Raw genomic sequence first — 23,151 nt, 5'->3', positions numbered from 1 at the left:
AATCTCTTTGTTATGACGGCCGTACAGAAAATGCAGAATCTATATTTTGAACAACAGCTCAAGAGCTGTGGAAATTTGCTGGCAGGGAGCAGGAAGCTCAGGATTCAGACGTTATGTAGGAAAGCTAAACATTGTTCATTTGCATATACTACGCACATTGTAATAATACAAAGTCCCCACACCCCTCAAGGATAAGAGGTTATAGCTAATGGATGGATGGATGGATTAATTTAAACATTTACCCAATGTTGATGCTGTATTGCTGGAGGGGGTGCAGAGCTAATGCCTCTTCAGTCTCTTACTCCATTCAGTAATTTATGTTTAAAATGGTTTATACCTCCTCCTAAATGGATTGGAGTATGTGACAGGACTGGCCTCAAGCCAAAGACAGAGTTTTCTTTCCTTATTTCTCTTCTTCAAGATTACTTTTTAGGTTTTCTGCTGTATTTCAGAGCACGGTAGAAAAACTGAGTTGGGAAAGAGGCTTCAAAATGCCACAGAGATTATTAGCTGGATTTGAACCCAAGATATCAGCATGTGGTATTCTCCATGGTATCCTCCTCCCATCCATGCATTATTTCAGCTAAAAGATATTTGAGAATTGCTCTCTCATAGTTTTGTTTTTAGTCTTATACTGTCTTTGCTCATGCACCTGGTAGCAGCAAGGTGCACAGGACCTGAAAATCCCCAAGCAGCCATCATGCTTGCAGTCTTTCCAGACACTTGTTACTCGTTAAAAAAAAACACTACAAGAATCGGCCTCAGTGGTGCAATTCATCGTGTAATGAATTCGTATTTCATGAAACTTCTTGACAGGTGTTGTCAAGATAAGGTGCCGCTGGAAGAGCAAATTGATACTCTCCATGGTGCGTGTGGTTAGGTAAAGCTGGGTTACCTTAGCAAACAGCAAAATGATATGTATGACTGTTTTTCCCTTTTTCTATGTTTAGCTCAGTCTGTGTCTCACTCTGTCCATCATCCCTCTGTCTTTTCCTTCCATCATCCACTTACTCTTTTCCCTCTCTTGGCCGTTTTTACTGTTACAAAAGGCCTGAGCAAGCAAAACAGCTGGACGAACAGGCCTTGGGATGAATTCCATGGTGGCTCTTGGCAGCAACAAGCTGAGGCCAAGGTGCCTGTCAGCATCTGCACTGAGTTGTCAAAATCTGATATAGTAATTCAGATAGTAATAGAATGGACATGTTAAAAAGTAGCAGGCAATGTTTCTCAGGCAATGTGAGCAAGGAAACCACCCAGTGATCCCATCTGAATCTCTCAGACCACTGCTGAGAAATACAGCCATGACATCATGTAAATTTGGTAAGGCAATTGTGCCCTGTTAATGCACATTGTTGCACAGCATTATCTCATTGTCCACATGTTCATATCCCAGGTGTGTTTCACTTTTTCTTACTGTGAGATGTGCTGTTTGGTAGGCAAAGACCTTGTATGAAAATACTGATTGCAGCGTTTCTCATTCATTCTGCCGCAGAAACAATGGATGTTCACTTATATCACATTGCTATTGATACATTGCATTGATGGAGGGATAGCGCCTTGCAACAGTTGGACCAAATTGTGTTTTTTTTTTTTTCCTTTTTCTAAAACGTTGTTATCCTAGCTACTGAAACATAAATATTTTGGAGTTACAAGGTTGCTGCACACTGATAGCTTGCCAGAAGATCATTATTCAGACAGTCTCTATTTCAGCAAGTTTCCATCCACATGGTTTAATAGCTCCCTCGTGGCTAAATAACAATGTTATCATTATTTATTGTCCATCTCATTGCTTGCTTTGTTTATAGCTGTTGTGAAACAGAAACTGATCATCCCACTTCTGACATTTGGAGCATGCAGACATGTTAGCAGTTGCACATGACTCACTCTTTACCTTTCTCCCGTGTTGTTCCAGGATATCTGCAAGGCTCTGTGGTGCCATCGTGTTGGGAGAAAATGTGAGACCAAGTTCATGCCAGCTGCTGAAGGCTCTGCCTGCGGCCCTGATATGGTGACTTAACACGTGTTCTCCCGCGTGTGTGTGTGTGTGTGTGTGTGTGTGTGTGTGAGGTAGAGGGGGATGGGTGACATGCTCAGGAGGTTTGTCACCTCAAGAGTGCCGTCACATGACTGGCAAGGGAAACCATTCATTTCTATTGGACATTTTTAATACCACAGTTACATTCAGTCAGACTTTAATCTTACTATCACTAAGATAACCTTTGTTTCATTTTAGCCGAGGGAGCCAAATGATTTTGTGGCCGACACGCCTTTGAGAAAACTTTGTTGTTTTGTGAAATGAGGACAGCATGTGTTTTGACTGCTCCATGGCAACATCTCACCAAATAAATCCACAACTGAAAGGCACCAAACAAGAGCTTCTCACAAACATTTCTTTACAGGTTTGGTGAAAATATGCCCTCCAACAGAGCAACACAAGTCAAACATGAGCATTGGAATAGACAGCTTTCAGATTCCCTGCACAGTATTAATAGACAGAGCTTCTTAAGACCAATTTAACAAGTGAATTCAATTCGGATTGGATTTTCGCTTTAGGGCATCAGTTGGCTTGGCTTTTTTTTTCAGCTGTGTGACATTTATTATAAGAGGGGTAGAGCTCGTAAGGAGATGCCACACATGCAGATGTACACATAGATTCCTCCTCCAAGGGATACCACAGACCCCTGAGTGAGTAAATTGCTCTAGACAAAGAGTGATTGTATTTTATAAGGTGAGCAGGCTAAACTGATGGGGATACTTTAATGAAAGTAACATTTATTGAGTGTTTTAGTGTTATATATTGCTGATACTTCCACTTAGTTTGGTCATTTCAAAATAAAAGGCCTTGAACTGAGTGGCCCTGTACTTTTAATGGTGTCTTTTTACACGCCAATGCCCCTGTGTCCTGGTGCAGACCGATAAATTAACTTGTAAGTGAAGAGTTTGAATTTGACTTTATTATGTCTCAGGATTGGGTTCATTTGAGTGCAGGGTCAATAAAATCTCTCTTTTTTTATAGAGGTACCACACTGTCCCTCCGTTATTTAGGAAGCAGCTGCACTTGGTTTGTTGCTGACGTGGCAAAAATATCCCATTGGGGTTCGGGCCAAGAAGCAATCTGTGCTCTTTATTTATTCTTTGTTTCTTTTCTTACTTCTTTCAAGATGATTCTCCCCCAAGGCTCACTCTCTCTCGCACCCTCTCTCCCCTGACAGCCCCTCATCGACATTGCCTTCTCAATATATTGAACTTGATGGTTTAATCCCGCCCTCTCCCTCCACGGGACAATTAACTGAACACAAACAATGACAGGCTCACTTAGGAATCCGTGGCACTCAGCCGCAGGGGGAAATTTGAGGGGAAATCAGCTGTTCTAGTTCTTAGTCAAGGACCACGAGATTAGTTGAAGGGGTGTGTTTGACTTTGTGTGTGTGTGTATCTGTGGGCTTGAGCATACAGTGAGAAGCAGAACAGCTGAAAATATGTCCCCCCCATCTATATTAATGCATGAGTGGGTTATGTGTGCTTGCAAAGGAGCTTGAGATTGCTCCAAGGTGTGCGGTTGAGTATATTCTGACTGATGTCATCTTGACATGTACAAATCCAGTTCAATCCTGCGCCAGGAAACAGCTTGTGACATAATGTTGCTTTAAGTGAGACTAGATTTTGCAAAGTATTCTCACATTACATTCAGGGATCTTGAGTGAAGTACTGCTCATTTTGGAACAGGTGACTGGTTGGTTAATGACTAAGCCTTTTTTGGAGTACACACAGTAAATGACATGGTCTAAGAGCATGAGACATGTGTGTCCTCCATCATCTCTGGCAGTATTCTCTACAGACCATCTGTATTCACATAACTTGCCATATAGTTTTATATTCTTCTTCTGCCTTGCCTGCTTGCCGCGTGGAATACATTTGGTAATGTTCATGGGTGGAAAGCCACTTGGTCAGGGTGGCCCCTGTGTAGAGGGGTGGTGGTATCTGAGGAGGTAATTTTGAACCCCAGTGAAGCTCCTCTCTGTGGGGTAAAAAGAAGCAGCTGGTGACTTCATGTGCTACATGGCTTCCCCCCCCCCACAACCACCGAAGAAGTTAGCAATGATCAGATTGAGAGGGGAATTTGCCTTTTGAGAGAACATGGAAAGAATTATTGAAAATGAATAGTAAATATCTGACTGTGCCTATTCACTTCTTTCAAAAATTAGGTACAGACCAATTATAAGTACTAATAAATAAGTCACAAAAAAGCTGATGCCCCACCCTCATTATAAGATGAATTATCTCAGTACCATGTCAGATAACAATTCTTTAGTTTCAGAAGTAAAATAGTTAAAAACACATTTTCTTCAGTGAATAAACATTACTTCATTGATTTGTGAACTGTTGGCAACAGTATTTTAACCTGTTAAATGTTTTTGTAGTAATTACTTTCACTGCTTTGAAAAAAGAAAATGTGAAATGAAGGAAAAAGCAAAGGGTAAATTCAGTATGGGGCAACGTGAAATCCAAATATGGCAGTGCAAAACAATGGTGAGTGTATTATTTCACTGTAGGAAAATATCCATGTCAGGTATGAGACAGTTTTTCCACATCACAGTTGTGTTTGGCTTAGCTCTGTTAATTTTAGCTGATGACAGCTCAAGGTAGAGACTGTCCAAAAAGCAGTGCAACTGGAGTTTCACTGATAGATTGTGAGTATGTAACCAGGACGGGACCACAACCTTTTTGACAGCAGTTAAACCTGAAAGCTTTATCTTACATACCTCTTCTATGGTTTGACAGACAGTCATCATAAAGAAGATAAAGGGCAGGGTCCACTGGAAAGTCTGCATGCTTTTGACACTTTTATGACACTTTCCTCTTTGCCTGTGTGTGCCTTCTTCTGCCTCCCTATCTCCCACTCATAATTCATCTCTGTCTTTCTCCAGTGGTGCCGTAGGGGCCAGTGTGTGAAGCAGGGGGACGAGGGCCCCAGGCCCCAGCACGGCCAGTGGTCCGAGTGGTCCTCCTGGTCTGCCTGCTCACGGAGCTGTGAGAGCGGTGTCACCTATCGAGAGAGGCAGTGCAACAACCCCAGGTAGAGATAAACACAGTTACAGTCCCTAGCAAACCAGTGCAGCAGTGCATATTAGCAAAGATGAGAACCGCACAAATATGTACATTTCAGCCATCAGTTTTAGGAGAATAGTTTTAGAAGTTTTGGGAAATGCTTCACTTTCTCGTCAAAAATTAAATATGATGGTTACCATTCTCAAAGCCACTCTCATGTTTCCCCACACACAGCTGACTGTTTACTATGTTGTTGTTGCCTATCTGAGCAAAGCTATTTGAATCGCATCAAAAACATGAACGTTGCCCTTTTCCTTACTGTAATTTGCAGGACACACAGAGGGTTTATCAAGTGACTTTGCTTTGGTGTGGAGATTTGGTCTGTACTGTTTGTGATTGCTTGACTCAAGGCCAAGAGTATATTAAGAGACGTGATTAAAATAGTAAAGATCTCTCACATGGGTCTGTCGCTTCATCACTTATCTGTTCACTTAGTCCCCTACTCATCAGTCACTCAGGATTATTTGCACCGCCCGTCAGTAAGGGGGCCCTGTCTCAAATGCCGGAGCCTTCTCTTTATCATGTCATGCCAAGATCCTGACAAGTGGTGGGCTAAATTAGACAGAGTGAGGAGGTGGGGGGAGAAAAAACGGTGGTGATGGGTGAGGAAGACAAAGACAGGCAAGGGAAGAGAGGCAGGGGAGAGAGAGAAAAGGGGGTCAGGAGAGATGACAGAGAAGGGATTTAAAAAGATGAAGGGCAGAGATATAAAGGGAGAGACTCTGAGAGATAAGTGACAATGTGATTGGAGGGCCTATAGAAGGTGTAATTGTCCCGTAGAAGGGATTTTAAGGAACATAGCCCAGGGATATACACCTGTTATTGGAGAAGCCTTCACAAAGGCACACAGACGCATATACAGGCAGTTTTACTCATAAATTAGTCGTGCCAATACACAGACTTGAATGAATGAAATTCAGTGTTATTTGTAATTTAACACATGCTCACTCAGATCAACTGCAGCAAAGGTGTTCTCTTCCTCTGAATTTTATGTTTAGACATTGCAATCTGATATTATCTGTAAGTGTTACATATCATGAGTCACACACACAACACACACCCTTTCATTCCCTTGCCAAAAACTGTGTTTTATTCAGGTCTCAACTTCCTGTACAGTCTCATTTCCCATTAGGGAGAATGGGACACAACCAAAAGTGATGTTAAAATGTTGCTTGCACAACAAGCTATGAGGGGTTACAGCCAAGAGTGATAGTTTATTTTGTTCATAAGGACCAGGGCCATTAATATACTGACTCACAGCAAGACAGACGAATTGGTTTGTGTGCGAGCCTCACTTACTCACTCACAACAAATGGAGAGCTTTGTCTTGGTGACATATTTTTCAATCCCTCTGTGCAGGCCTGCATATGGAGGGAAGTTCTGCGAGGGCTCCTCCAGGTCGTACAAACTTTGTAACACTGAGGATTGTCCCCCCAACACAACTGACTACAGGGCACAGCAGTGTGCAGAGTTCAACAGCAAACAGTTCAGAGGATGGTACTACACTTGGAGGCCGTACACAAGAGTGGATGGTGAGACAATTCTTCCATTAGTTTCCAAAAGTAGTCATGGAAAAAACATTTGAAATGTCATGGTAGTAAACATTTGGCTTGTTGCCTGGTTATTTTCTTTCCTCTCAGATCAAGATGTATGTAAGCTGTACTGCTTTGCTGAGGGCTATGATTTCTTCTTTGCCCTGGCCAGCAAAGTTAAAGATGGGACACTCTGCTCGGCGGGCAGTTCTAACGTCTGTATTGACGGACTATGTGAGGTAACGCTTTTAAATGTCAAGCTGTGAGACAGTAACATGCATCGACTGAAGAGTGATTTCAAAGCATTTGGAGTTAGTGCTAGATTTCTTTAAGGTGATATCATATGTGAAGTCTTTGAAGATGAGCTATAAATTTTGCAAACTGATTTAGCAGTCGAGAATATCGATAGACACCCTTCCCGTGCTGTCATGAAAAGGAACTTGCAAGCCTGTCACCACATAAAGGATAAATAGTGGTAGTTTTCAACTGTTGTAATTTATGTCGTAGTATGACGAAATGTTGCATTCTATGAATATAATTTATTTTTTTGTCTAAAGCAATGATGTTTTTCTCCCACAGAGAGTGGGCTGCGACCGGGTTTTGGGCTCCACAGCTGTGCCTGATGCTTGTGGGGTGTGTAAGGGAGACAACTCCACCTGCAAGATCTATAAAGGACAGTACACCAAGCAGCATTATACAAACCGTAAGTATGAGTAGTTCAGTTGTTCATTTCACTGGTTTTATAGTGAAACTGCATTTTCCTGCCTTTTCCCATGTTATAGCCTTTGGTGTTTGTTTAAAGTTTTGTACTCTTTCTCAGAGTACTATGGGGTGGTAACCATCCCAGCAGGGGCTCGGAGTATCCGTGTGATGGAGCTGAATACGTCCAGCTCCTACCTGGCTGTCAGGGACGCCCATAGACGCTACCACTTGAACGGTCACTGGACAGTGGACTGGCCAGGCAGACACCCCATTGCTGGAGCCATTTTTGAGTACAAGAGACCTTACAACAGACCAGAGAGCCTCGTATCAACTGGCCCCATTAATGAGACACTGGTCATAGAGGTAAGGGCTCAGTGGACACAGAAAATATGCCCTGCAACATATATAAACATATATGTCATTTTATGGATATATTTGTGCAGTTATATCTACGACCTCTCTTTCCTCTCTTTCATTCCTCATTATTTTCTTTATTTCCCTGATAAATCTATATATTTCAGCTACTTCTTGTTGTCTTTCATCTCATCGTTCGTATCACCTTCTTTCCCCGTAGATATTATTGCAGGGCTGGAACCCAGGTGTACGTTGGGAATACACTCTGAAGAAAGCTGATGAGAAAAGGAATCACATCAAACACAATTATACATGGGCCATCATACGCTCCCAGTGCTCAGCAACTTGTGCCAGAGGTAAGCGTAAACATAAATAATTACACTTATATAAAAAGTTGCACTGATGAAAAAGGACAGATTGCCTTCAGATCTTCAATCTGGGCCAGCATCTAAAGCTCAGTCTGACCTCACTGATCTATAATAAGGCTTTTAGCTGGAGGTTAAATGGAGAGGGGAGCGTTCCCATCATTACTGAGGGGACATTAGTAACCCTTGTTAGGGACTGGTGGGACCTCCTCTTGTTCTACTGGAAACCTGCTATTACATGCACGCACACACACACACACACACACACACACACACACATACACATACACATACAAGCATATATACCTTTGTCCACTGACCGCCAGCCCCAAATCACCATGTGTTTGTGTGTGTGTGTGTGTGTGTGTGTGTGCGTGCGCTTGCCGTCATGAGTGTGAACAAAGCCCCCAGTGTAGAGTTCCTATTGATTGACACTGCAGGTTAAAGTTCCCCACCCTGGTGTGTTGCAGTCCACCCTAACCACCTCCACCTCTTTGTGTCTTGATTGTAGGCCATGATGGGTTGGGGGTCATTTGCTTTATTAAAGAGTGTGACTGACTAACTGACCTGCATGAGTTGGGATGTGCAGATTGGCCATGCCTAAGGCCAAAATACCAGCCAGGGGGATCTGTGAAGCTTGGATTCAAGTTTCACATGAATCAAACAGACATCTGCATTTATGCCAGAAGTCAACAACACAAAAGTCGGGGGGGGGGGTTAAAAATGTTTATTAGCCTCTGAGAAAGTAAATAGCAATACTTTATCATAAACTAATAAATTAATTTAAAAAGCGGTTTTGTTTTACTGTTATTTTAGAAGAGTCAAGTAGCAGAAAGAATAGAGTGAAACTAAAAATGAAAAAGATATTCTCCTTTATCGACGATGCATCTGAATTTATTGATATATAATCCATACAGGCCAGATGAACACCAAGTCAGCGTGCTACAAAGACTTGAGAGTTCAGGTGAATACATCCTACTGCAATCCCAGATCAAGACCAGCTACTGGACAGATGCCCTGCAACACCCAACCATGTCCTGCCAGGTCAGACCCTCTGTTCCCTCGTATGTCACTGTTGTGCTTACCAGTCATAGTAGTGATGGAAACTTTAGTTGGAATTAATGGGTTCTCCATTGTGATTGTTTTTTTATCCATATATATGGCTAAAAAATATATATATGCATATATTTGTTTTGAGATATCTCAACAACTGTTCCACAGCATTTGGTACAGAGATTCCCCTGAGGATGAATTGTAGTCACTTTGGTGATTCCTAGTTTTTTTCACCAAAGAGTCATCATCACATCAAGATCAGATAGTAAATAATTTATCTATGACCTCATCAATATATCTGCACTCTGGTTTTAACTGGCTCTCAATCTGGACATCATTAAAATATGGTATTTGAACATTGAACAGACATTTCCTCATTTTTTCCTGATACATACTTTTGGATGGAAAACGACTGACTCTTTGGCCCCTCTAGACTTCTAGATTTCAGGGTATGTCAATTATTCAATTGTTCAATTGATGTACCTTGGAAGGGCTGCGTAGTGTACTGTGGGCTATGTGGCAGCCAAAAACACAGTTGGCTGTAACAGCTCAACATTCTGTACATGCATGTTCATGTTTGGAACTTGAGGAGGCAGCTTTAGAGGCCACCAGCCAAAAAGGTTGATGCAGTTATTCGCGCTCACCGTGCTTGTGAAGGGATTATTTATCTGGTGGAGAGTGTACCAAGTATTTTCTCTACTTTGTCTTAATATCCTTTTCTTTGTCTTTTCTTACTGTGTCTCTCATCGTATTTCACCATTTGGGGTTTAATCTTTTGTCTTCCTGCCTTCTGTCCTTTTCACCATCCTCCTCTCTCGCTCCTCCTGACTGCCATGTGTTACTGGTCTACAACACCTACACATCTGTTCTGTAATTTCTTGACATGCAGTGTCAAAAAGAGCTGTTTATTGGTTGAGTCAACTCTTCCACACTTCCCACACTATCTCCTCATTGTAAAGAGAATGAAGGGTGTCAGACAGCACTGACTGTATTCTCCACCCTTTCCCAGCCCAGTAAAGCACCTGTTGTACGATGATGACATTTTCCTCTCATGTAATGAAAAATAACTTGCATTTTGGCCAAAACATGAGGGGAAGAAGGGGAAGTTCCACAGGATATTCTGTTCGTGTCTTCATCCAGTTCAGCGTGATACCTCAGCAACTGTCAGAAATGGTTAGCTTCTGTGTTTGTTCAATACAGCAGGCCAAGGACTTGTAAACCTTTTCACATGTAGCATCACTGTGGGACCCAAGCTCATAACAATACACTAGTTCTCTGGCTCTATCAAGGCCCACCAGAGACATCACTTTGAATGTGCAGTTAAAGAAACGCTGCTTTCTGCAAAATGCATTGCCAGCTTAATTGATGGTCCATGTTGGTTCGTTCAATCCTCTGGTGGTCCTCAGGTAACAATTTTCCCACATGGGTACACCAGAAACAAACTCAAGAATAATTTGCAAATGGGAACCAAAGTAAAGTAGGAAATGTTATCATATGTCCAGGTTCACTTCCAGGTTGCTGTAGCCAAGAGGGCTTTCCTCAGTGTTGTCTAATGTCACTGCTGTCACTTTGAGTGGCACTAGCAAATTTTCTATGATGTATGACGATACAAGACAGAAAGAGAGTGGGAGAGAGACCCACTAATGGTTCTGAGGTTTCGGGGTGTGGTTCTGTGGGATCTTGGCTCAGCTCAGTTGGTTCGGTCACTGTCTATACCCCTGATACACAGGGCCGAGGCAGAGGATCAAAGATCAGTCAACATGGTCCAATGCTGCGGACATCATAGGGAGTGGTGCGCCCGTTGACAGGCAGGACATGTATGAACACACACACGCACGCACATTAAGACACACTCAGGGGAAATGTCCCTCCCTTGTCTGTGCTGCTCTGGAAAGTGTCACGAAGGGTAAAACCCTGGCCAAAAAGTAAATCAGTGATGGACACTCTGGGGATAACACTTGAGATTTCGTTGATGAAGACAGATTTTTTTTTAAAGCCATAGTGCAATGACAAATATTTACACAACAGTGTAAAGAAGATAAATTATTGGTTGGGCATTTTTTTAGAATACACATAAGATAGATATATAGATATATTTCATATGTTATTGGCCACAGAACTTGTAAATACCAATCAAATGCGTGCAGTGACCAACAGAGTTTCATTCCCACAACAGCTGTTATTGAGGTATTATTTCCCCAGAGTTCATTTCCTACATGTGCAGTTGGAGATATCACGCACTCCTGATCTCTTTGGCCTACGTAACTCCTGTAGGAAAAGGTTGCCAGTATGAAATACAGAAAAGATGCATATAATGAGTTATTTCTCCCACAGCTACGAGTGCTAATAGAGAGGCTAGCACAGTGTCTACACATGAGGCATAGCATGAGTAGCATGTTAGCACGGCAGAGGAATTCACTTAATAACAAGGATTTATCTAGAGACTTTTGATAGCTGCTGTTCGTCAATTTCTCTGTGCCTCTATTCTGAGTATTCCTCTGAACGCTCTTACCAATGACATGAAATATCAGCCAAATTTTTGCAAATGATGTGGACACCGCTGACAAGCTGTGCTTTGATTTACGAGCAGAGAGGCGTTTAGCTGAGACACTGACCTCATCTTGGTCAGTGTTGCATGTGAATGTCCAGAAAAATTCAGTTGTTGTATTTCCAAATGTGACTTTGTCCCCTGCATGTAAAACTGTTTTTGTTATGCTGTGGTGAAGCCAGAGGTTTTAAAACATGTTTAGAACGCTCATTATTTCTGGATATTAGAAGGCCATGCCAGAGACAGGCGCAATAAGGCCTTGTTGCATCTTTGTTCCTGGACATCAGTGCCTCTAATGCTATGAGTCACTTTCTGTTCGAGTGTTCACTAAATGCCTGAAATGTAATATAATGAGACCATATAGAAGTTATTTGCAGTGTGTAATGAGCAAAGAAATTTATTGGAGAGAAAGAAAGACACACAGAAAGAGCAAAGAACATCAAACTTTAGTTAGAGATTGTGTGGTGCAGGTCTTGTTATAGTTGCTACACAGCGTTTGTCTGCACTTTTATGCATATTCACATACGTTAGCATGTGTATGACAACATACTAACATATGCAGGATACACACAGTCATGATGTATGATGCTATTGTTGCTGTCATCATGTTACCAAGAGCAGAATGACAGGCCCTCAGCTGCTTTTTGCAGACACACACACACACACACACACACACACACACACACACACACAGGAAGAAGACAGGGCAGGGCAGAAGAGGGACAGTGATGGTGTCTGATTACTACGAAGCTCACTCCCACCCCAAACTCTCTCAGCCTCTCATCAAGACTCCTAAGGAACAATTTTAAGTGTCTCCACTTCACCCCACCCAATGAACGCTGCAGTTCAAAGTCCAGAACTACTGCAAAATATATTACAGTAACACTGATGTATCCATTTCCAGAATTACATGCACATTAGATATCTCTCTCCATCTATTTTGCTCTAGATGATTTCTTTGAAATCTCCCCTCATGCCTATGAAGTCATTTCTCTTTTAATCTGTGTCCCAACACCTGCTGAAAAAGCTGCTGCTGTTTCAGAGAGATTTTCTCAGGGATACAGTATTATACAGGGCATCAATATTATGTAATCAGCACTGAAATCATGGAATCCCAGTTAAGTTACCATTTATCTCATGTTTTATAGGAACCAACAGCTGTTCTAAAGGGGATTTTTCCTCTGCATAACAGTGTCAGTGCAAGAATATTTCCTTCTTGTTCAGTGTGTGTCTCCGTTTTGGAACAGGTATCCTAGGAAAATGTGTGTGATGATCCCAGAGTTGTCTCATATTTACTGACATAAAGTAGTGATCGGGTTGACAGGAAATACATACATAAAGTCATGAGAAAAGGATGTCATGTCCTCCAAAGCTTTTTTAGCTCAAAGATTTTAAGTAATAATGGCATGTTTGTGGTTCATTATGTCACCATGTGTAGTAATGTGCTGTATATTATGTAGTCATTCCTGCTTTGTTTTCACTGTTATATTCAAGAAAAATTGGTTCTGTGAGCTCAGCACAGCACTGCCAGCTATTCAGATTATTCCCACCCAGGCAAAAACGTCTGCACTCAACGAATGTTTTGTTAGGATGGCTACCACTGTACTCCACCTACAGCCAACATTATTAACTATAGGGTTGTATTTGGGTAATTACTGTAACCAAAGATTGCTTTGTTTTTTTCAAAACAGCACAACATTTTAGTCACTACAACATGTAAAGTGGATCGACTGATGGAAAGAAAGAAAAGAAAAACTGGTGATGCTCATCAAGCGAACATGTCAGTCAAATCCAAAATATGAATACGTTTATCTTATTCTGGAGTTCACGGCCAGTATCACCTTGTGTATTTTTACACAACTAAAAACAGTTTGAGCAGAGTTGACTTGCATTTATCACATACCATACTTCATAGAAACCAACAAGAAACACGCATGAAAACAAACTTGCATGTTGTTGATATCAATCAAATGTAACTTGGCTCTTTTTGGTATTAGTTTCCTTAGTATTGTTACTGGATGATATACAGTATATGTAATCAATTTACTCATTGCAGGGGACCATGGATTTTTTTTTTTTTCAATGAAATGGGTTCATGACAGAAAAAGTTTGTGAACCACTGAAATACAGTAAATTTAATAAACTCAGCGACTTCCTGTTGGAATAAACGATAATTGAAAGTGAATATTTCACCATAAAAATGTCATATAGAGCTTTAATTTCATTTGATGCACTCTAAAAATGTCAGTTGTGTGTTTAAACAGGACTCCGAATGATCTCCACTATACCTCTCAATTATATCCTCATAGAAATCAGATAACGCAAAGGGACATATTACTATACGCATTATGTACATGAACCAAATTATTGTAGTGTATTATGTTTCTATGCCACGCTTAAAGTGGAAAATGTAATTATGTCCCTATTGGTAAGTGGAGCGTGGTGGAGTCAAAAAACTGAACATTTCAGGAGAGAAGAGGGCACACATCGAGGATGATCTAGCAGGAAACTCTTGCTCACAGTGTTAGTGAATTTATGTCGACAAGCCAAACAATTCTAGCTTTATCTGCACATCTCCACTGTGTGGTCACACTGCCATTATGTGGTAGACAGAGACAGTGACTGTTTCATTTCCAGGGTTAAGTCAGTACTTAACTGCTTACTCATCCGTCAGGATACTCTAGGTAAAACAGATGCTTCATTTTCCCCTCAACCTCTACACACAAACACACACTCACACACCACTTGTCTTCAAGTCCATTTTTGCAAGGTGGACGGCTTCTCTCTGTCACCTTGTCCACCCCTCTCACCCACGGTTTCTGTCTGTCTCACTGTCTGCTTCTGTCTCTCTCTCACACGCAGAGGCATAGGTGAAGCCTTGGAGGTCAGTTGTGAGACCTTTCTGTTTCACCTCTCACCCCTCCGCATTCATACATACACAAATACACACATACACAAAGGCACACACACTGTGCAGAGCAACAGCAGGCTGGGTTGTGAGACCTCCACTGCAGTGTCTGGGGTGGCTTCAGGCTCAGCTGTAAACATACCCCTAATGGTCTGGACACTTTGATGTGACGTCTTTTTTCTCTGTGAACTGTCCAACCCTGTCCTACCACTCACACTTACACACACACACACACACACACACACACACACACACACACTGACAACACCGAGCAGCCAGCCAAGGATATCTGTCATTCAAACTTTGCTGTGCTTGGATCACAGTACTTCCAATCTCTCAGCAGGGATTTGTGGGATATGGCTTTACTCCAACAGGTTGTTTGTCTGTCTCACTCCGTATTTTTTGACAGTCACTTATAAATAATTTGAAATTCACATTCTCTCTCTCACTCTCTGATGTGCACTAATACTGCCCTGATCCCTCATGGTTATCTTAAACATTGATTCTCGTCTCTGTTATTTCTTTCCACTTTACTTTCTTCTCTCTCTCTCTCTCTCCCTCTCTCTCACACACACACACACACACACACACACACATTCCACCACTTACAAAATGACACACACCACCCCTATCAGCATTTACTCACTAATGGATTTGTGTGTTTACACTGAGTTGAGGAAGCAGTGATAATAGTGGCTGTAAAGTAATCTCACAACTGTTTACACTCATCTCTCGGGCCTATCTCCTTCATTATCTACAGCTGGGGCTGCTTAGGTGTGCCTGTGTATGTGTGTGTGTGTGTGTGTGTGTGTGTGTGCGCGTAAGCATAGGAGGAACCAGGTATCGGCAAGACACTGAGCGAGCTACTTGAGCGCCTGTGAGTTTTACAGCTGACAGATAAGTAATGAATTTGTAAAATCCAAGACAAAATATTTTTAACTGAGGACGTAGTAGCTAGATTTATTGCAGATCCTTATTGCATCGTTTAAACATTTATGACATCTCTTATAAGTTAGTATCCAGATATTTGTTACATTAATTTCGCAGATATGGGAACATTGTATGACATTACGACAGTTCACTTTGTGAGTTCTTTGGGTCAATATATATTGTCAGGCTCCAGATGTTATTACAAACATTAAAAAGCAACAGAGTTCTCATTTTACAGGAGGAAATATGCATTTGTCATGAGAATAGATACTCTGTCTGTTTCCTGTTGGTTACAGTCTAAACCTCCAGGCTGCGTTTCCATGCTTTTACATGGTTATTTTCACCATTGTACAGCGGTGTAAACAGATCTCAGATTTCAATATTTAATCTTCATAACATGCATATAATACAGTTACAATGTTGTTTGGGTTTCTGATGATCACATTAATTTGTATATCCTACCATATTAGGGCTCCATTTCATGGTTTAAACAACCAGAGCTGGTTACAGTTGTACCTTTGCCCAATGGCTGAGGTGTATAGAACATGTTTTGTTGAACTAAACTGAAACATATTGTCCTATTATACGTGCATATGCTTCTTTTTTTTCACTGACCATCTGGACAGCTTTTTTTCAAAGTGCATTGATTTCTGCAGTTTGTGGGCCCTCCTCGTGCATAAACCGTGTGCTGAGACAAAACATGTGCTGCAATGACCAAAACATGCATGCTAGACTAGACAAACTGGCTGTGGTCATCAGTCCATCTCTGCAGGTCAGATTATTCTGAGGTCATGCACTTATTTCATTTTGCAGTGTCTGCACCCAGTCAGTTGGACTGAACAAGCCTTACATCATGGAAAAAGGTCTCCGATGCCCACTCACATTTAGAGCATGATATCATTCTGTCTTATAGTGTCGGCGTACGCTGATATAAGCAGAGAAACACCCACTCACTGGCATATAAATGTGAAACACACACACACACACACAGGCAGTGGCACAGCCATAAACACTACTCAGAGGTTATTTAATTCCCCTGGTGAGCATCTAGACCACATCATTTAGACCACAGAGACTATCTGAAACTCACAGGATACCTGATCCCCTGTCCAGATAGTGTGATTCTTACTCATCTTCCAATGACACTACATATAAAAGCCAAGGGAAAGATCACAAGGTGGTCTATAACTTCTTATTGCATTAGTCAGTATATTATGCCTCTGTGGCTTTGCCACCAGGGCCCATAAGGTGTGGAACAAGTAAAAGCCCCTCACTACAAATAAAACATCTAATGTGTCACCTTCATCATCTGCCACATTAAAAAAAATTTCCCACTTTAGGTCAGATGACTATATTTTACTTTTCTGTGCAGAAACTGATATCCAAGGTGTGACTGAGTGATGTAAGAGATTCAAAATAAGATTTAATTAAGTATGCCAGTATGATGTAATGCTGTAGCAAGTTGGTAAATGTTCTTACATAATAAATCCACAGTATCAGCTAACCACTACAAGCTTGCATGTTACATCATAGACATTCTCTACAATTTAAGCATTGAAACATAAATGGAGAAATACAAAATAATGTGTATTGCATTTCATCTCTCTTGAAGCCAACAGTGCAAGAGTGATGTGTCCAAATATGTCTCAGCTCTTGAAAGACACGTGGCTGTTTTAGTTGGTCCTCTGCTTACATTTATTTATGTATTTAATGACACCATGGAGGTTTAGCCCCTATTTCTGCACCAAGGGCCAATATATATCATGTCAGCATGTTAATTATGTCACATGTATGTGTTGATCACTCGGGTTAATGTTCAAAGTAAACAGCTGAATAAAAATATTCATACTCCTCATTTGACTATACGACAGTGTGTATCTTCCTCCAGCCATAAGATATAGAGGGCCAGATGGGATTCCTCCATCCATATATATTTAGATTCGATAGTGCATGTATAATTCCCTTTAGAGCTATACTCTTCTCATCCTCCTTATACAACATTCCAGGGACGTGATGCACCAAATTATTATAAATAAAGTTTATACTGTTAATATATACAACTCTATGTGCTGACAGCAATGTTTTTGGGTTGTTTGGGGTAGATCTTAGGAGCCCAGGCTGGTACACTGAGGTGAAGTTAGGGAAAGGATGACAAAGTGTGTGATGAGGGATTGAGCTGCTTGCACCTTGAGTTTGGGGTCACTTGGGACTGATGCAAAGAATCTTTGTGGATGGGGGAAGGAATAGGAGGCTCTGGGATTAGGCGACTTAGACATGTGGTGTGCCGGGGCGCAGAGTTGGGAAAAAATGTGCTAAAAATAACATAAACTGTACTGTTTTAAACTGAGCACTCATCAGGGCCGGAGGATTGTGTGTCTGAGATGCATTAATATGAAGCACGCTTATCACATCTCTTGTAAAAGCCACGATTTTGTAATTGCCAACATACGTATTTGAGTGTACAGTACAAATGGAGGTAATTATGAAAGAAATATGTGGTGATGTTTAGTTTTAATGGTAATGAGGAACTTAGTTTTGGCAAGGAGGGGTTTTTAAAGCTGTGCAGCGAGGTTTAAGTTACAGTTTAAAAGCCTGGTATTACGGCTGTTCTGACTTGCACTGACGCCGATCAGCCATGAACAAATGCCTCACGCCCTATAGAGTTAGGCCTGTAACAATCCAACATGTGTGAGGTCAGCGATACACGAAGGCTGGAGTTTAGTCAGACAGTGAGACAGATACTCCAATTTTCATCTTTATATTTATTACTCACGTTATTGTTATTGTCTATCAAGGAGTTTGCTACTGAAAATGAAGACAAGCTTTTTAAGCTTTTGTTACATATCAACAAGCAAGTTCTGGGTTTTACAGAAGAATAAGCTGAGAGAGAGACACGTGGCTGAGATACAACACGACGAGTCGTATACGGTTCCTTTCATTACACAGTTATCATTTCATCTGTGAATTCCCGCGGGCCTGTCTGAATAAGTGATTGAGGAGCTGCGCGTGTTGACTCAGCGGCCTTGTGCTGTGTTGTCCCAGCTGGTCTGTAGGAGAGTGGGGGGTGTGCAGCCGGAGCTGTGGAGGAGGGGAGCAGACGCGACAGGTCCAGTGTGTCCAAAGAACCAGCCAGACCAACGTAGACGCCCTGACTGACTCTCACTGTGCTCAGCCCACCCCGACCAGAAGGCAAGCCTGCAACACACACAGCTGTCCACCAGTCTGGACCACTGGGCCATGGTCACAGGTAAGCATGTGTGAAAGTGATCTGCCACCGTTGTGCAGGAATGGGAATGTTCAATGTGCTTAGACTGATGTGAGTCAATAAAGGCATACTGGAAAAAAAAAACACTTCAAAGTTGCACACTCGCCATTGAGCCCAAAGAGCTTTACACACTGTGTTGTTAAGTGAACCCCAGCCTTGATGGCTTCACCACATTTTATGGCAGTGATCTCAATGGCTTTAAACTATGAATGTTCCCATTGAGACCTCTCATGTTTTGTTCTCTGTCCAATTCCTATACATTGTGTGTGGTGACTTGTCCCACTGTTAAACTTTTTTTTTACCATTTTACCCCAAATACCCTTAACTACCTGCCACAAATGGTGTCCAGTTTATTTCCTCTCTGGCAGTCTGTGGTGCGGTGCAGTGCGTCACAGCCCCCTGTCTCTTGGACGTAGTGAAACACTTAAGATTCTGATTTAGGCTGTGCCATAAGATGTGTGCATAGGGTCAGAATGAATATTGGGGGAATTGCTGGACCACCTCAAGGAATTATTAAGGAAGTAAAGCACAATAAGTCGCTGTGTAGAGAATGTGAATATATATGGAAGCCATGCTGAAATGCTTCCTGTACGTAGTTGGCTTGTTAAGATCTTTGGACTGAGCCGTTTTTTTTCTATGCTTGCTAAGTCTTTTAATAGCTCCATTATGTCAAATCAATCGAGTCCTTACTTTTAGAGAAAGAGGGTGGACCTACTACCTCTAAAATGAAGGATGTACTTCAAATGTATTCAAAAATTTTACCAATTTAGCCAGTATTCGTCAACAATACTGTCTTCGCTCACAGCATCTAAGGTCATGAAATATTATCGTTCATGTCATGTTTCTGTTTATTTGGCAGTGTTCTCGTAAGTGTGGCAGCGGCCTGAGGAAAAGGACAGCGCTGTGTACGAGCACGAACCCAGGAGGCCAGACACTGCCAGACAGTTTGTGTGCGGGCCTGCCGAAACCCGCCAGTCAAGAGTCCTGTTTCGTCAAACGCTGCCAGAAACAACGTAAAGTCCAGTGGTTTGTCTCCACGTGGCAAGAGGTAATATGAAAGAAACAATATGAAGCAGATATAAATACAGTAGTTGATATACAGCTCATGTAAGTAAGTTCTCTCTTTCCTTTGCTTCCTCAGTGTTCAGTAACATGTGGTCGTGGCTATCAGGCACGCTTCATCAAGTGTGCAGAGAAGGTGTGTATGAAATGTGCTGGGTTTACTCAAATACGACACAAATTAGTAGCTTTAAACATTAGTCGTGACAGTTCACTGCTTCAAATTCTCATCTCTTCAAATCCCCATTTCAATTTCTCAAAGGTGTCACAGAATGGCTTCTTTTAACTTCAATGAATATTTTCTGTTTCCACAATTCAGGACACTGCAGGGAAATACAGAGAGCTTGCTGCCAAGAAGTGCCACCATGTCCCCAAGCCCACAGTAGAGCTGCAGAGGCCCTGCATCCTGGCAGAGTGCCCCGTCCGCACTACCCCACCAGTCCAACGATGGAGCACGCATCATCGGACCTATCCACCTCAACCCCTCCCCCAACCTCCGCCTCGAGTAGAATGGCACTCATCTCCTTGGTCTCAGGTACGTTAACTTACAGCGGAGTTTCTATAAAGTCGTTACTTTGTAAGCTCATCGACTTTGTGATAGGGGTGCAACTAAAGATTATTTTCATTATTGATTGATCTGTTGACCATTTTCTCATTTGGTCCATAAAATGTCAGAAAATAATGAAAAATGATGGTCACTGTTTCCCAAAGCCCAAGGTGATGTGCTCCAATGGCTTCCTTTGTCTACAACAAATATTCCGTTTACTATCATATAGAAAATATTGAAATTTGAAAAGCTGAAATCAGACAACTTAGATATTTGTTCTCAAAAAATACTCAAAACAATGAATTGATTATGAAAATAGTTGATAATTAATAGTTACCAACAAATCGATTCATCAAATCATCAGCTTTACTTTGTGACTGACCAGAGAGGGGGCACTGAATGTGTTATACGTTGTTCTTGACGTCCTTAATGTCATAGACATTTTGTTTCTTTGTACTCCACAGTGCACAGTGACATGTGGAGGAGGGGTGCAGGCCAGGACGGTCCAATGTCTGATCCAAGGGAAGCCCTCTCCTGGCTGTGCCCTCCATCTTAAGCCTTCGATGTCCCAGGCCTGCAACACCAACTTCTGCCCACAACCCGAGAAGAAAGGTATTCAAGCTCTGACATAATATAGCACTACCCTCACGCTCGTATACAAGCTAAAGCTGTGCTTGTCGTGATTTGTAGCCTGAGTGGAATTTTCTGAAAATACCCTGTCAGAGTTGAAACAAGCTTTCACAAGTAATATTTTTTGTCCATTTTTTCCACAGATGTTGCATGTAGGGATTACTTCAACTGGTGTTACCTGGTGCCCCAGCATGGAGTCTGCAACCACAAGTTCTATGGCAAGCAGTGCTGCCAATCCTGTTCAAATTCAAACCTATAATCATACGGAGTGACTATGTCTGTGACGCAGACAGATAGGTAGTTAGATAGACAAAAGACTATATTTGATGTCCATGCTTGAAAAGACGGTGTTTTTGCTTTAAGCGTGTGGCGAGCACTGAAAAACAAATGACATTTCAATGGAAGTGCGAGAGAGTTGCAGTGCCATTTCTTCTCCCTGCGATGCCGGACATCTGGATACAAGAACTTGATGCTGACAGCACTACACAGGAATGTGATCAGGACAGTACAAATAAAGGAGAGAATTATGAGGAGAAACTAGCAAAATGGGAAGCTTGATTAAAGCGAATAGGACTGACATGTCCAAAAGAAACTGAAAACCTGAAAAATCCCAGCTTTGTTTATATGCAGTATGTAATTGAACAGATCTGTACCCAGGACACCCAACATCTCACAGCAAACCAAACGCGACTGATGGCAGGCCAACAGAGAAAAAACACTTGACGAGGTTTCAGGCACTGCCACGCAACAACATGTGATACGGTCTGGTCTGCACTGCAACTCCTGATCATTGGAAATCTGGGGTGTGATAATGAAAAGGGATGTGTCAAAGCAGTGAGTAAGAAAACATAATTTTACTTTAAGGCTTGATAAAAAAAAAAAAAGAAAAAAGCAGGCTGGAGATAATCAAATCCACAATAGCAGGAACTTTTGCGCTATAATGTAAAACAAAAACAGAGAAAAAAAATGCATCATACATGAGAGAACTATTGTGAAACGGGTCAAGGCTGTGAGAACTGATTTTCATACTCAGTGGTGCTACAATGTTGTCTTCTGTCACCAAATCAATGTGAAATCCTCAAAGTTTCAGGAAAGAACACGTGAATTGTGTGACCCATGTACAGTATTGTTTGTTTTATTTATTGGCTTTACAATACAGCGTTGCTGGAAGACTGTATTAATAAGCAGTATAAATGTGTCCTTTTATTACTCTACCCTAAGCCCATTACCTTTATATTTTGTATTATTTTTCATAGGATTTCATGCTGACAAAATGCACCTTTTTTATTAAGAGATAGATAATTCTTTTGTCAAATGCCCAATTCAGTGATGTCAGCAATGACTAGTAATTTGTATCAATAGCAAAAGTATGAGCATGCTGTTTGAGGAGTCACTGCTCAATTTTTCCATGACACAGTGTGACATTATTGCACAAGCCATGTATTGCATGCATCGATATGGCACAAAAATACATTACATATTAGTTATGGTTTAAAAGCAAGGACAGATGATGGCTAATGCTATTTCAAGGTGGCCTTTACAATGTAAATGAAATAACAATAAACAAATGTGTGTCATGTCAGCATCTCTGCTGCAGCGTGAGTCCTGATTTCATTCTTTCAGCTGTCACTTTGACTGAATTCGTTTCTATCTGGGTGGTGTGAAACTTTTAAGGTCTACATGAAGCCTTGTAAAGAGGAAAAAGGCTCAGGAATGAAACTTGAGCGCTTCGATTGCACTTTTTTGGCTTAAGTCTTCAACTGGGCATGATATTGTGATCATGCTCTGACAAAGGAATTGTCTCTAAACATACTGCGAACAACAAACTCTAACAAGGGGGACTTTTTCTCCACAAGGTAGAAATGTAGTGCAGTTTGGGCTTGGTGCCAGTTTAGCTAGGTTTACCTCAGTCAGTTGGTAGCCTAGCAATTATTAAAATTGCATTAATTATTTATTTTAGGTCATTTGGACACAGCTAAACAATGACATACAGTACTTTCACCTTTAAAAGCTCATTAAGCAAATATGTTAGCAAACAGTTCCAAACATCCATGCAGTCAAGGAACAATGAAGTTTTGTTTGTGGCCACCAGATGAAAAGTCCAATATTCACTCACCTTTTACCTGTAACCTTGTTTTTGGTCTTCACC

At 41.5% G+C, this 23,151-nt stretch overlaps 1 protein-coding gene across 1 annotated transcript in view; it reads left to right on the top strand.

Moving 5' to 3' along the window:
• LOC139205432 (A disintegrin and metalloproteinase with thrombospondin motifs 16) overlaps positions 1-21,261 on the top strand; it is a 48,832-nt gene extending 27,571 nt beyond the window's left edge. The window contains exons 11-24 of the mRNA XM_070835648.1: positions 1,913-2,008; positions 4,929-5,077; positions 6,469-6,641; positions 6,750-6,880; positions 7,221-7,344; positions 7,462-7,706; positions 7,918-8,053; positions 8,980-9,106; positions 18,544-18,748; positions 19,626-19,814; positions 19,908-19,964; positions 20,145-20,360; positions 20,837-20,984; positions 21,146-21,261. Of these exons, the coding sequence (XP_070691749.1) occupies positions 1,913-2,008; positions 4,929-5,077; positions 6,469-6,641; positions 6,750-6,880; positions 7,221-7,344; positions 7,462-7,706; positions 7,918-8,053; positions 8,980-9,106; positions 18,544-18,748; positions 19,626-19,814; positions 19,908-19,964; positions 20,145-20,360; positions 20,837-20,984; positions 21,146-21,261 (2,112 nt within the window). The remainder of the gene's footprint in view (positions 1-1,912; positions 2,009-4,928; positions 5,078-6,468; positions 6,642-6,749; positions 6,881-7,220; positions 7,345-7,461; positions 7,707-7,917; positions 8,054-8,979; positions 9,107-18,543; positions 18,749-19,625; positions 19,815-19,907; positions 19,965-20,144; positions 20,361-20,836; positions 20,985-21,145) is intronic.
• The last annotated feature ends 1,890 nt before the right edge of the window (positions 21,262-23,151 follow it).

Source organism: Pempheris klunzingeri, chromosome 8 (genome assembly GCF_042242105.1).
Source record: "Pempheris klunzingeri isolate RE-2024b chromosome 8, fPemKlu1.hap1, whole genome shotgun sequence".
Lineage (NCBI taxonomy): Eukaryota > Metazoa > Chordata > Actinopteri > Acropomatiformes > Pempheridae > Pempheris > Pempheris klunzingeri.
Note: the sequence above shows the minus strand (reverse complement) of the source record. Positions and strands in the feature narration are given on the sequence as shown.